At 43.1% G+C, this 15780-nt stretch overlaps 1 protein-coding gene across 1 annotated transcript in view; it reads right to left on the reverse strand.

Moving 5' to 3' along the window:
- The window catches only part of SLC9A9 (solute carrier family 9 member A9), a 1175932-nt gene that overhangs the window by 932425 nt on the left and 227727 nt on the right, over positions 1-15780 (reverse strand). Inside the window, exon 6 of the mRNA XM_073579113.1 lies at positions 5093-5198. Within this exon, the coding sequence (XP_073435214.1) occupies positions 5093-5198 (106 nt within the window). The remainder of the gene's footprint in view (positions 1-5092; positions 5199-15780) is intronic.

Raw genomic sequence — 15780 nt, forward strand, 5'->3', positions numbered from 1 at the left:
ACCCTTCTTGGGGAACGGCCCGAAGCTCTGGACCTTTGTGAACTCACCATCTGCGTCAGTAAATGGTTCTTATCCTGGTTTTATGATTGAGAAAACTTTAGTTACTGGCATTGTATTGTTTTGTTGTTGTTTCTTCTTTTAAAGGAAGCACTTCATCAAAAACTCCAGCTTAAACACTCAGGTTCGTATAGACAAATGCCTCAATCTGACACCTGTCATACATTGACTGTGATAAAATGACATTACTATGTTGGTTTTACATGAAAAATGTTTTCATAAAATTTTGAGCACTTTTTTTTACTTTTTCGTGACCAAGTTAACTCTAAAGTGTAAAGCAAAATGTATAACTCATTAGTTAGAACTTTTTCTTCTTGGTTGTTTTTTTTTTTGTTTTTTTAAAATGCAGATGTAGATACAGTATTTTTCCTATAAGACTCTCTCCAGGAATTGTCAATCAGTGAAAAAATATGTATGCAAAATGACACTAAGTAAAACACACCACTAAATAAATGTATATTACACTTACAATAAAGATTGTGCTTTTACAACTCAGCTCCTAAGAAAAGTAAATGCAGACTTAATGGAATAAAAGCAACATTGCATAAAAAAAATCATTTAAGCAAGTTGAAAAGAACATCCAAGTACAAAAGGAAATATCCTGATACTCAAGAGTGATGGAGGAAAGTTAAGACACTCATGTATCTCTACAGACTAACATAATGTGAAGAACAACAAGTACGGATAGATCAACATCTCATGATATTTATGTAGAAATTATGGGTTCAATACTTCCTGTCCTAATCACGATACTTGTTTATCTAAGTGCAGAAATGAAGGTTTGTTTTTTTTTCATCCTAAATTATTCAAGTGTGTAGGAGGAGGGGCCCCCACCGCGTGTCTGGGCTGGAACCAAGGGGACCGTCACCAAGGTTCCTAGGGGGACTGTTTCCGGGAGACAGAATTAGAGGGCGGACCACAGAGGCTTCCAGAACGGTTGGGGGAGGAGCTTATATAAAAAGGGCGGGAGACACGAGCCAGAGTGAGTCAGCAGACCAGGGGAGAAGCAGGAGACCGAGAGGGTGCCTGAGAGCCATAGCCTCCGACAGCAACCAGAGAGGAGGACAGCGACAGGAGGGACGGAAGAGAGACTCACTGTGGGCAGACGGGAGACGGCACCGAGCCGTCCAGCAGAGGAACACCACCCGACCGCCCACGGCCGTTGCTGCTTCACTCCAGCCCACGACTGCGGCCTGCCCGCGGCCGTTGCCACTTCACTCCATCCCGCGGCTGCGGCCTGCCCGTTGCTGCTTCACTCCAGCCCGCTGCTGTGGACTGTCAGCTGCCGCCCGCGGCCGCTTCACTCCAGCCTGCGGCCGCGGCCTGCCCGCCGCCCTCCCCGGTCACCACCGCCGCACCCCTGCCCGCGTCTGGGGCCTACCCATTACCATCCACAGTTCCCCTAGCACATCCTTGGGCTGCGCCAGCGGCCTACCTGCCGCCACTCAGCATCACCGCTGGTCGTCCCTGTCCAGGGGCTGCGACCTCCATTCTCCCACTCTCAGCCGGTATCACGCTGCCTCCACTGGGGGGTATCCCGCCAACGAACTCTCCAGGGGCCTGTTGTGCCTCCGCCTCGCCTGGGCGTAGGAACGCCCGAAGACTTCGCCAAATCCTCGTTGGCTGGGCTCAGCGACTGCGACGCCGAAGCACCATCGAACAGCACGTCGTCGGACGTCAGGAGGGCTAAGTGACGCATAGTAATTAAGGACCCATAGTCAGCCATACAGCGGCCATACAGTGACCGGCCTTCGCCGGGTTAGTCGTGTTCATATAATCAGTGTATTTCTGTGATTGGTCCCTGCAAGGACAACTGTTGTTACCTTGTTTGGTTGTTCAATATAGCCCCTATTGGCATATATATATATATATATATATATATATATATATATATATATATACCGTATTTTTCGCTTTATAAGACGCTCCGGATTATAAGACGCACCACAATTTTTGAGGAGAAAAATAAGAAAAAAATATTTTTTAATAAAATGGTGGTGCCTCTTATAATCCTTGCATCTTATTGCTTACCGGGGTTGGTGGCTGCGGTGTAGAGGGGTCCCAGGTCCTCCTGCTGGAGGAGGTAGGCGTGGAGTGATGCTGCAGGCCGCATTCAGGGATGAGGGGGGGCTCCGATGTGTGCTGTTGCTGCTGCAGAGTCTTGTGCTGGTGTCAGGTTTCTCCACTTGTCCGGCGGTTGGAGGCCGGTGCTGCAGGTGCTCCGGTGCGGCGTTGTGTGTCCATCGATGCCCGGGGCTCTGCCGACATTGTTTGACAGACCAGAGCCCCAGCATTTCCTTGGTTCCCTGTATATGTGCGCTGAAGTGCCGGTAAAAAAAAAATGGCCGCCGGCGCGTGCGCAGATGGGATCTCGGGACCAGTTCTCGAGAGATGAGATCTGAAATCTCATCTCTCGAGAGCTGGGTCCCGAGATCCCATCTGCGCACGCGCGGCGGCCATTTTTTTGCAGGCACCACCGCGCGCACACAGGGAACCCAGGGAAAATGGCCGCCGGCGCGTGCGCAGATGGGATCTCGGGACCCACCTCTCGAGAGATGAGATTTCAAATCTCATCTCTCGAGAACTGGGTCCCGAGATCCCATCTGCGCACACGCCGGCGGCCATCTTTTTACCGGCACACAGGGAACTGAGGAAATGCCGGGGCTCTGGCCTGTCGCACAATGTTGGCAGAGCCCCGGGCATCGACGGGCACACAACGCGGCACCGGACACACCCGCAGCAGCGGCCAGCAACCGCCGGACGCCCCCGATCACAGCCTAGGTAAGGCATGTCCGCTTTGTAAGACGCACCCCTGTTTTCCCCCCAAATTTTGGGGGAAAAAAGTGCGTCTTACAAAGCGGAAAATACGGTATATATAAGTTACACCTTAAAGTTTGATCCGTCTCACGCCTCGTCACTGCATCCCTCGTACCCGCCTTTACCACACAATTACAATTTATCACTTTCTTCCATTCATTTCTGAAATAACCAAAGAAAATTCACTTAAAGGGAACCAACCTGTCACTTGGTTCATGCAGCCCAAACCACGGCAGAATGAATCAGAGCCTGGTTGCAAAATATTGTTAGACGATCCGGCCAGTGATCGTAGCCAGAGATGAGACAAATCTGGCACCAGCAGCTTCTCCCTGGGCCACGTCAGGTGATTGGCAGGTCTCTCGCTGTGGAAAAGACTTGTCAATCACCTGAAGTGGTGCTGGGAGAAGCCGAACTGGGGAGAGAACAAACTAGTCTATGGTTGGATCTTCTAAGTATATTTTTTCAGAAATGTTTATTGGTTTCTGAGAAAAATAACCTAGCGGCAATCGTGCATCCAGGCTCTGATACATGCTGCTCATGGCTTGGGCTGCATGAATCCAGTCACAGGTTTACATTAAAGAGGATATATCAACAGGGATAATACACAAGTTACATACAGGTTACAATGCCATATTGTCAGTCCCATTTATAGGATAGATGATAATGTGCATGTGGCTGTACCATCTAAAGCCAATTCCTAACTGTGATAAAAGGAAAAAAAATGGAAAAAAAAACATAGCTGGATTACAAAGGGTAAAAGCACTGTACACTTGAATTTTCCTCACAGATCCATTTTTAACTCCTGATGATTCCTGAAGTTCACTTTCGTACAAATTTAGACAGGCCAACCTGCAGCCACAAACAATCCCTATACAAAAGCCGAACGGTAGTTGTTTAATATATCAAGCTTACCACCAAGCATTACAATAAACAATATTATCCAAATTAATTTAATATATAATCCTAATCTTTATTATATCATGAATCAGACACAACACTACAAAAATTACATAAAATAAACCCCACCAAAAAAACTCTTAGAAACAGAGACAAGAGGGCAGTGTAGTTATAGAGTATTACAGGCACATCAATAATACATATATCAAATATCAAAAAGTACAAAAATGTGAAAAATCTCTCATGTGTATTAATAACCAGAAGCTTATATTCAATATGTAAACAGTTTTTACCTATTAGTCATAGTGAATATCTAATTAGCTTCAAAGATTCAAAGGTCTACAACAGACAAAAAGAAACAATGTGTCTCATACAGCTCAGATTAACTGTTAAACTGTAAAGCGCTGCGGAATATGTTGGCGCTTATAAAGATTATTATTATTAACACTTGGTAAAGGTATTTACCTCTCTAGAGACATCTCAACAAAACTGGAGATAGATCTATACACATACCATGCGTCATTTTTTTAAAATCAGACCACACTGCCCAGTACCCCAACGTGCGTTTCGTGTGTAGCTTTGTGAGTATGCTTAAAAATCATTTCACCTGGCGAACAAGTGTTTTGCTTGATTTTTTAATAATTGGCAACTTGCTTAGTTTGTCGCATTATTGGCCAACATGAATACACCCATACTGTACTCCAAGGGCAACCAATTTCTACCATGTTTATGCTCTGACATCTGATTTTTTTTGTGACATGCAAAAAAATCAACCTGGAGATTTTCGGCAGAACGTGGGCATGTTTAGACCCTATTTAGCTCTGCAGTATGTGGGTTGCCATTGGATTTAATGCAAAACAAATGAGTAGAAATGGCCCTTTTTCTCTGAAGCACATGGAAGAGTTGGAACTTTTTTTAGTCCTTTAGAAATGTGACAGCTGTGGAAACATTAGTGTTTTCATTACTAGTTTCTTAAGTAGCAACAACATATTCAACAGTGATATACAGAGACTGTTACCATTGACATCAGTCCTTGTCCCCAACAGAGTTTACAATCGTTCTCTATCTCAGACATTCACATTAGGGTCACATAACCTATCAGGATGTTTTTTGGAGTGTGGGGTGGAGACAGAGTTTCAGAGGAAATGTTCGCAATCATGGGTACAACATAGGAACTCAGGCCAATTTTGGCCTTGGTCCCATTGGAATCTGTAAGACTTAGTTTGCTTTATCCTTGCACATCTTTCATTCTAAACAAAGTTTATAACTGGTAAATGGATAAAATTAGAGTAAAAATTTACGTAGAGGGCATGTTACTTACTATGTGAGGACAATAGCAACAGCATCGTTGAGGACACTTTCTCCAAAAAGCAGGGTGTACAGGTCAGTATCCACATGCAATTCATGGAAAATTGCCAGAACCGTTACTGAAAAAAAAAACACAACAGAGCAATTACTTTTATAATTACACCATGACAAGGAGAATTACAGCAATGGAAATATATCACAGCTGGATCACCGCCAGTGGCCTTTCTATGATGACAAGTCAAGTCCTTGATGTAGTCACATTCATGTACTAATATTCAATAAATCAGACAAATGAAGATTAAAACCCGCCAGTGACAAGTGCGGGTCTGTGCAGAGTTCCTGACATCCTCTGCTCACTTGTCCTTCAATTTACAACAATTTTACAACCCTAAATAAATTCCCTTTAGGTTAAGGTTCACTAAGCCAAGTTCCTAACATTTAATGGCGCCAACTTCAACAGTCGTTAATCACAGCGTAGCCTCCATAGAAAGCGATCAGGGCTGTATTATCCTAGATGTCTGTTTCCATAATAGCACTATCATGTGCAATGGCCCATGCTGCTAACGAGATGTTAATGAGGCAAGAAAAGGACACTTGACTGTGCGTTTTGCTATGCTCTATAAATGTTAATGTCAGGAATTATGTGCAGGTTAAACATTAAACCTGACATTTTTAGTGCCTCTAAAGTTCATTTAAATTACAAATAAAATGTAGATAAATATACCATATTTAATTCTTGGAAAAAATAACTAATTACAGTTATTTTCACAAATGCGGAGGTGAAAGTAAGATGTCCCAAAAACGTGTTAAGAAATTCGATAACGGAACTAAACAAACCCCAGAGCTGTCAGAACTTAAGGTAATTTATAGTTTTACATATAACTTGTTTGGTAAATGAAATAGATAAAAAAGTTATAATAAATAAGAATATAGCATATGTGTATTAAGATCACTTTAGTCTGTAATAGATCGCTCAGTCAGTGCACATAAGCTGCCGTTATTCTCAGCATTGTGAGTCCTGTTCACATGGACGATTAACAATGGTCCACGTTTTTAACTACAACAATAATCATGGACTTCTGAATGAGTCCTTACATAGGGCGCTTCTACTCTCTTACAGGGAAACTCTCATGTTGTAGATGCAGCCGGATCTGTGGGCAGCCCGATATAAAGAATGAGAAGCTCAGCAGAATGATAAATACTGTAGGTTTGTGGGAAAAATATTCAGTATAACTTGTATGTTATTACTTGAAATTCCTAGTGATTTTATGTATATGAGTCTAGTGGGCGGTCCTGCTCAGTGATTGACAGGTATCTCCGCATGCACAGTAATATGGGGTATAATATAAATTGGAATAAGGCACGCCTATTCTCTTCAAAATGCTAGTGATTTATTTAACAAAAGATCGTCTCACAGAATATGCATTCCTTCACCTTCATCAGATGCACATGGTTTCTGTGAAGAGATAGACATCAGGAATAAGGATGCAGCACAGTGGTATCGGGGAACACTGCCACCGGTTCCGCCATACCACTGAGCTGCATCCGTATTCTCGATGTCTATTCACAGAAACCATGTGCATCTGATGAAGGAGTCTATCATCTCTGACGAAACATGTTGGGACAAGGAATGAGGACTTAGTTTATGTTAGTGAAAGGTACACACTTGGATACTGCTCTCGTCAGGCCAGGAGTCAGTGCAGGGGTATGACAGGACTAACATTTATCAATAAGGACAAAAGAAAATGGCCATGGTCTTCAGTCTCTGCTGAGATGATCCTGTGATGATGGCACCCAACCACTAAAGGATTGGGTGAGATTTTAATTTTTTTTTTAGGTAATGACCTTTTTTGAATGTTTGTTGCTACAGGCTGGCAGAACGCACCAAATAATATGATGATAGTAAGGTGCGTTCGCAGCCCGGGGTCCATCGTGCAGAGGTGGTAAACTGCTGCTTAATAATGGCGACTGTATGTAACGGTGTATAAAAGGTCACACACGGGTTAACGTCACCCGGTGTGAACAGGGGCGGACTCTGTTACGTCACAGAGCCGCAGTACCGCAAAACTTAAATGCCGGAGTCTGTTAGCACTCACAGAGCTTGGCAAGGGGTGCTCAGAATGTAGTCGCAAAACTCTGCCCCAAGGACACGGGGTCAGAGTCCCTCTAGACCTTCAGAGCACATGGAGTCGCACCTGCCGACACCACTATAGACGCTGACCAGGGAGGAGTGTCAAGCACGTGCACCGTGGCGCGTAGAGCCACCTGTGGGCACAGATTCTATTCTCGGACTCTGCCTCTACCTACACCTAGACCTGGGCCCTTGACAGGCTAGGCTGCACAACACATGCGTACCAAGGGTAGGGGTTTCCAATGAGTCATTCACCAGAGACATTCATACATGCATACAACACTCACTCCACATGGTCTAATCTTTCTCTATACTAGCGTATGGCAGTGCGGCCATGCGACTCTTTTATAACCGCGTCCTTCCGGGACCTTCCTGACCTTCCTGATGGTCCAATCTGAGCTGGAGAAGGACCTGAGCATGTGACCTCCGATCTCAAATGAGAGATCGCTGACCAGCATGCGTTGCTATAGCTGGACCAGAGGTGGCAGCAGCAACCAAACCTACAGAGCTGGTCTGAGCAGAGCGCCTGGATCGACGAGTCTGCTGAGCAGCCTCCTCTGCGGCCGGAGAGGAATGGGTGACTGCTGAATACGATACGATACAATTCCTGTGCAGCAGCCGAAACCCAACGCCTAACACTTGTGTTATACCTGCTTACTGCTGATGCTATATTATTTTGACTGTAGTTATAAATTGACATGATAACCTATTTTTACTAAGCTCCCTAACTGATGGGCTTGGCATCCACTTCTACTTTGTTTCGCTTCCGTGTGCGGATAATTAGTACTACCAATAAACTTCATTTTATTGTCTGATATCCATTACCAATTTGGTTTGGATCCACTGTGGGGAATATTACCAATACATTCGCCATTACTGTTTGAGAACGGTATTTCCTCATTTCTGTAGTTGTAGTTTTTAGTGTGTTGATATTTTGGAGGCATGCCTTTTATTAAAAGTTAAGTCTTAATCCTGTCTTTTGTAGTTCTGTCTATTCCAGAACCATAACCTATTATTATCTCTTTTAATCTAAGATATAATAATTATAAACTTTAAATATCTAACTCAGAGGTAAAATTAAATAAGATCCATGGTTATAGCCTAGAAATGTGTAAGCAGCTTCCAAATAGACCTCTCAAAAGTCGACTCTTTTCTTCTGTGGTGTAGTGACCACTTTGTCCACTAGGGGCGCTGTGTGGATGTCCGAGGAGAGAGGATGAATGGCAGAGTCATGAATGACCATTATGTATCTCAAGGTGGGTGGCCTTGAGATGGAGACTGATGTGTGTGTTGATCAGCAGTGATACTGCTGACGTGTTGTGTCAGGGAGAAGTCTCCGGGTAACTGGGGAGACGGGCAGGCCCAGTTACCTACAAACCCACCCAGAGGGTGTGTTTAAGAACGCTAGGGCAAAGTGTGTGAATGATTCAAGGACCTGTGATGAGGTCATAGCCATGTGACCCGGTGGGCGATGCTACGGACCATATAAGGTGGCCAGAGTAGGTCACATGTGGTGAATGCAGGGACCTGGTTGGTCCGTTGTGAATGGTCCCGCTGGGAGATGTGTCTCCTGGCTAACAGCATGTAGAGTGGCTGTGTGTAATGGCTGCACGTGCCTGATGATTCCCTGGAGGGAATGGATGTCTGCAGCATGGAGAAACAGCCATGAGGAAACCCTGACGTGGGTGAGATAACTATGAGGCTGAAGAGCCTGTGTATGCCAACCTGTGTGACCACAGGGAGGACGCAGAGAAGCTCTGTCAAGGACGCTATGCTGATATGAACTTTATGTTGCTTGCTTTGGTTTATGCTGCATAAATAAACCGCATGGTTTTATGGAAAACCCGTGCCGGATCTGGTTTTGTGGCGGCTAAGCGAGAATCCCCTATGTGAATGACAGCGCTACCTCACACTTCCCTCCTCCACTCCTTATATTGCACCTGTTACATTTTAGCTAATTTTTGCTCTTGCTTTTAGTTATTCTGTTACTGTCTCACCATTATCCACAATCGGCTGCCTTCTAGCACGAGAGCGAGGTGAACCTGTTTCATATTGGAGAAAATTCCATCGGTTTCTTCTATGCCTTCTTACACAATGGAGTACTTTGTGCTGCTTCATTCTGCTTAGTTTCTTTGCAGAATATGATTGAAAAGCTAATAAACTAAGAATTTGTATGACACAAGACAAGTAGAAAGCAATAGGGAATGGCAGATAGAGTAAACTGAGAAAAATTAGCAGGATAAAAAAGGTAAAAGTGGAAAAAGAATCTAGACAGGAAATTGAACAAAGGGTCAATAAGGGCATGGGAATAATTTACCACTGGGACAGTAGAGGACCTTGTCCAGATGGGAAGATTAGAACTTGTAATGTTATCATTTCATACTGAGAGGGGTAAGAATGACCCAAGCCTTCACAAAAAAAAAGAATCAAACACAAGCATATTGCAGAGTTAAAATTGAGTTTCACACCTTCCAAAGATTTAATGGATAGATGGGCCAAACCTCAAAACCCATATTATGATAGAGCAATAAAATCTGAACATCTGTTTCAGAATTTTTTTTTCAATAACATTTGCCATTTGCAACTGATGCCAGCTTGACTGTATTAATGTTTGGAGGGTTTCCAGACTGAGATGCCTTCTCAGACAAAGCATGGCACAATATCCTTGATCACATTAGATGGAGCTGGTGAGAACAGATAAAAAATTAGATGAAAAATTCACATTTTTACACGAACAATATCCCACAGTTACGGTGGGACAATATCCCACAACTCGTTCAAATGGTTTTTAAAGTATAAGACATCTTTTTATTGGAAGCTGGAGCAATTTCCTTTTTTCCATTTGTCTTCATGTGAGACTACACGAGTTCTGTGCTTCTGCACACCACATGCCGCTACAGGTGAGCTGGTTTTGTTTCTTTTGATTATAATTATAGATGGCATTCTGAATCATCGTTCCAGAATCTAAACACCACCAGATTACCTGCACCAAAGGAATTTTTTGTCTAAAAGTCTAGAGTAACATCTTTCAATATGGGGGAAATTTAGTGATATTATTTTCCTGCCACAATTAAAGATTTCTGAAAAATCCTTCAAGTTAATATAACGACTCAGTATTTACAGTGTTGATCCTTATTTTTCAAATGATCTGCAATTCGCCCTGACATGCGGGATATCAACTTCTGGAGCCAAAAGCTGACAACAACCCATTCTTATCTAATCAGTGCTGTGTATTTGTTTGCCCACCCTCTTTTTGAAGATTGACCTCAGGTTCTCAATGGGATTGAGATCTGAGGCATTTCCTTGCCATGGACACATAATTTCAATGTTTTGTTCACTGAGCAACATCTTTATAGCTGTTGCCTTGTGACAGTCTCCTTCATGCTAAAAAAAACCATTGCTCATCAAGAAATTGCTACTGTAACCTTGGGAGAAGTTGCTCAGACATCATTCTGAATGCATGGGCTCAAAATGCTTTCTTGTCTGCATGTCACCAGACTCCTTGTAGTGCTCACCTTTAAATCATTCATCCAGATGTCCCAAACAGTGTGAGGGGAACTTCATCAGAGAAAATAATTTTGACGGAAATACAGGAATTGTATTGTAGAGGACTGGGGTAAAGTTAATTCCCCCTTCAGATTATTTGGGACATATGGAAGAAAGATTGTTAATAGACAGACATCATGATGGAAACCAGACAAACCCAATTATAGTTAAAAAGATTGCTGGACATCTTGGTTTCTGTTATGGAAAAGATCTAGAATACTATTATTTTCAATACTAACAGAAATGAGAAGCCTACTACATTTATGCTAAACACACAGGACTAAGTCTGACACACTGAATATATTTAAGGCCTAACATTAATATTTATAATAATACAATCATTATAGCTAAAGTCGTTGTTACACCATGAGAAACATTGCTCTTACTTTTCACATGCTGATCTAGTTTTTTCTTATTATCAAACACTTAACATGATTAATCAAGCAGGTATCTGTAGATGTCAATTTGCATTTCTAAAGAAATAACACTTCAACCTTGAAGATACAATAATGAATAATTTCAGTCTGAAAGAGGATCTTTAGATATTAATGCTCTTGTATAAAAAGAAGGAACTCTTTATACAAGAGTATTAAAGTTCTTAGAATTGAGAAAGCCTTTCCAAAATGATCATACACTTTGTCTTAGAAATGCATGCTAAAAAGCTTGGTATCATTGGTCCCGACATGATCAGAAACATCCAAGCTAGAATATTGTGCAAGGATCGGGGACACATACAGTTGCGTGAAAAGTGTATTCCCCTATAACACCCGCGTCTCTGCACCCCCTTCCCCGGTAGAGATGCCGGCGATCTCACCGTCACAGCCCTGCACCTCCCTCTTCTTCTCCTGCTGTCCAAGCCATAACTCTGCACTCTGCCTCTCTCCTCCAGCAGAGACGCAGACATATCGATGCGGTCCCGCACTCCATCCTCATTCTCCTGTCCAGGGACGGCGCATTGCTCGCAGATCCCCGGGCACTGTGTTTAGGGATCTGGGCAGCACTTATTATTTAAGGCACCTCCAACAAGTAGGAAGAGTCTGCGCATCATTGTAAGTTTGTTTCATAACACTCCTGTTAGTTCTCAGGTCCCAGTAGTCATATTCCCGTATAACTGACTGTTGATCAACCGTGCCCATCAGCCTATCAGCTGTGCCCGCCCTCCTGCCTATCAGCTGTGCCTACCCGCTTTTCAGCCATGCCCACCTGCCTGTCTATCTGCAGTGTCCTCCTTATTGTCTATCAGCTATACCCGCCTGCCTGTCAAACAGCTGTGCACGCTGGTGCTTGCCAAGTCTACCATCCCTGGCGGCTCCTGCCTCTGGTCCCTTGAGAGTCAGCTACCCAAGGTCAGTCCTGGAGTAGCACCTGGTCTCGCCTACCTTGTTTCTCCCCGGATCACGGTATTGTCAGCCGCCATGTATTCAAGGTTGGACTTGGTGAGGCACCTAGTCACACCCATCCAGGCTCTCCTTGGATCATTGGATCACATAGTGGTTCCACCACCTAGTCTGTTACAGTTTGCTCAGGCCACTTTATGTCAGGGGATCATTAATCAGTGAACGCTACACTTCAAACTCTTGGCACATCACTTCAGTTCAGATAGGGCCAAAGTGGCATTCATTAAGTCCCACCTCACTGGCGAGGCTTTGGCGTGGCTCAATCCCCTATGCAAGAGGTGTCTAACTTAGTTATTTCTAGAGGTCTTCTGGAGGGTTTTCAATGAGCCTGGCCGCGCGTCCTCTTCTCTACGCTGGTGGCATCAGAAAGACCTCACATGCTGTACTTTTCTGTACTCTCTCGTCTGAACGCGTCTTCAATAACAAGGCTTTGGTGGCCACCTTCTAGGAGTGCCTTTATGAGCGAATCAAAGTTGAGCTGGACAGTCGTGACATATCCACCTCACTGTATGACATGGTGTCTCTGGCTACATGAATTGACATCAGGTTCCATGAACGTACCAAAGAGGTGACCCATGAAAGAACACCTTTACGCCTGGATCCCTCCTTTCAAAGAACTGTCTTACAGCAAGCTTCAGCTTCGGCATCCTCCCCAGAGTCTATGCAAGTTGACCAGGTTACAATGGCCAAACACCGTCGTGTCGTCGGAAGGTGCAACAACGGGGAGAGGGAGGGGGATACCCAAACACTAGGGATGGGGGTAGTGGAGATACCTAAGCAGATCTAACAACACCCTGTCTGCCCTAAACGTCCCAAAATAAGTTCCACACATATTGCCAAGAAGGAACCTAATCCCTGTCTGACCCTAGTGATAGGCCCTGGATAGGGAGGGGATGGGTCTGCGCTAGTCAGCCCCCACTACAACTAAAGACAGAGAGGGTGGACGAACGAGGGGATATACTTAGGTTGAGAATACCACTGAGATATCACGCCACCAATCCTCCAAGAGGCTCCAAGAAGACACTAGCCGACTGCTAGTACTTCCACCAAGACAGAGGGAAATTGAGCTAACACCCGCACCCTGCTGTAGAAACTGAATGTATTTAAACCTTCAGCAAAGGTGTGTTAACTAGCAGAAGAAGGTGGCGGTAATTGCACGTTTCCTAAAGGGAGAAAGATATCACTTCATAACAGAGATGCAAAAATCAAACAGGTTCTTGTAGATCTAATCGCTTCTACAGCCAAATCCAGGATGACTGTCTGTCACACCTGACAGGTGAACAACTGGCTACATCGATGGTGTCGTCAGCAATATTTTGGGTTTCTTTAGAAAAGAGTTTTGAGTTTCTCTAGAAAAGAGAAGACTTAGGGGAGACCTAATATATATGTACAAGTATATCAGAGGGCAATACAGAGATCTCTCCAATGAACTGTTTGTACCAAGGATTGTGACAAGAACAAGGGGGCATTCTCTTCGTTTGGAGGAAAGACAATTTCTGCACCAGCATAGAAGAGGGTTCTTCACGGTAAGAGCAGTGAGGCTCTGGAATTCTCTTCCTGAGGAAGTGGTGATGGCCAACTCACTGAATGAATCTAAGAAAGGAATGGATGCTTTTCTTGTGAGTAACAGTATAGAAGGTTACGAATAACATAATATTATAGGTAGATGGTTGACCCAGCTTAGGGGAAGGAATTTTATTCCCTATCGAGAAAATTGGCTTCTGCTCTGTGGGTTTTTTGCCTTCCCCAGAATCAACAATGCAGAACAGCTGCACTAAAAATAGGCTGAACTAAATGGACATAAGGGCTTCCTTCAGCCTTCAAAACTATGTTACTATGGAGTGAATTACCTGTATGATGGACTACATGCTGAAGATGTGTGGCATCTTACGAAAACAGGAAACCACATATTTGGTAGACGCTTTGCTACACTCATCAGGAGAGCTTTAAACTAGAGCAATATGGGATGGGAAATATACATCCAGGAAAAAATATGCAGCTAATTAATTCTTTTGAGAACCCTGCTAATAAAAGTGGAAAGAAAGAACAAAAACAAAATCTGAATGAAAATAGAGGAGCAAGAGAAACTGACAACAAACTAAAATATGTCTATACAACTGAACAGAGTATGAGAAACAAACAAGGAGAATTAGAGCTGTTTTCACAGAAAGAGAGATACGATGGCTACAACTTATTTATTAAAAACATGATTAACAAGAAGGGAGGAGGTGTTGCATTGTATTTTAGGAAAAAGTATATTTCCACAGAGATCAAAGCTTCAGACACTGGCAGCTCTGCAGAAACTGCTTTGGTAAGAATTCAAGGAATGAAGAAAAGAAAGGACACTATTATAGGTGTTTACTATAGGCCACCTGGACACACTGAAGACATGGATAAACTCTTTCTATATCAGATGTCTCTGTTCTCAAAAAAGTACTACATTGTGATCATCGAAGATTTTAACTATCCAGGTATTTGTTGGGAGTCTCTCTCAGGCAAAATTAATGGGTCCAGAAAATTCTTATCTTCTCTTGCTGACAACTTTATCTTTCCAAAGGAAGTAGAGAGAACAAGAGGATCCAATCTTGGACCCAATTGCTACCAACAGGGAGGAAATGGTTGAGAAAGTAAAGGTGGCTTGGAATTTAGGAGGAAGCAATCATGCTATCCTCAAATTTTGGATTACAAGAGGAGGACGATCAGAGAGGACTCAGACTTTAATGTTGGACTTCATAAAGGCAGGTTTTAATGAACTCAAATAATGTAGGCAAGGTCTAATGGCTGGACGTTCTAAGGGACAGAAATGTTCAAGAAGGATAGGAGATTTTGCAAAATGAATTTCTCCCCGCACAATTCCCAAAAAGGAAGAACTGGAAGCATTTAAAGAGACCAGGGTGGATGAAAACAGAACTTAATCACTTGTTAAAAAGAAAAACTGTATATCAAATGGAAAGAGGTAAGCATATCTAAAGAAGAATATAATGCTTTTTGAAGGGAATGCAGGGCAAGCGTTAGAAGAGCTAAAGCCAGTAATGAAGTGAGGCTTGGAAGGGAGATAGTAAAAAAGCAGTAAAAAAAAAGTTTGGAGGTATGTCAAAAGCAAAAGAAAAGTCATAGATGCTATAGGATTTTTACAGGATGAAAAGGGTGAAGTGGTCAAAAATAATGTTGTGCAGGCCGAATTTTTTAATTCCTATTTTGCATCTGTGTTATCCAAGAAAGCAATTGTAACATCAACTGATCGTCACAATGCCAACAAAGGAATAAAATAATACACATTATATATAAACAGAGAGAGAGTGATGGAACACTTAGCTAATTTAAATTAATTTAAATCTGCTTGTCCAGATGAATTATATCCTAGAGCAGGGTTCCCCAACTCCAGTCCTCAAGGCCCACTAACAGATCATGTTTTCAGGATTTCCTTAGTATTGCTCAGGTGATAATTGCATCATCTGTGCAATACAAAGGAAATCCTGAAAACATGATCTGTTGGTGGGCCTTGAGGACTGGAGTTGGGGAACCTTGTCCTAGAGTACTAAAAGAGTTAGCAGAGAAAATTGCAGAACCACTAGCCAGAATCTTTGAAAAATCCTGGAAAACAAGAGAAGTCCCAGAAGATTGGAG

This window comes from Dendrobates tinctorius, unplaced genomic scaffold (genome assembly GCF_039654945.1).
Source record: "Dendrobates tinctorius isolate UK_male_01 unplaced genomic scaffold, ASM3965494v1 ptg000060l, whole genome shotgun sequence".
NCBI classification, from domain to species: Eukaryota; Metazoa; Chordata; class Amphibia; order Anura; family Dendrobatidae; genus Dendrobates; species Dendrobates tinctorius.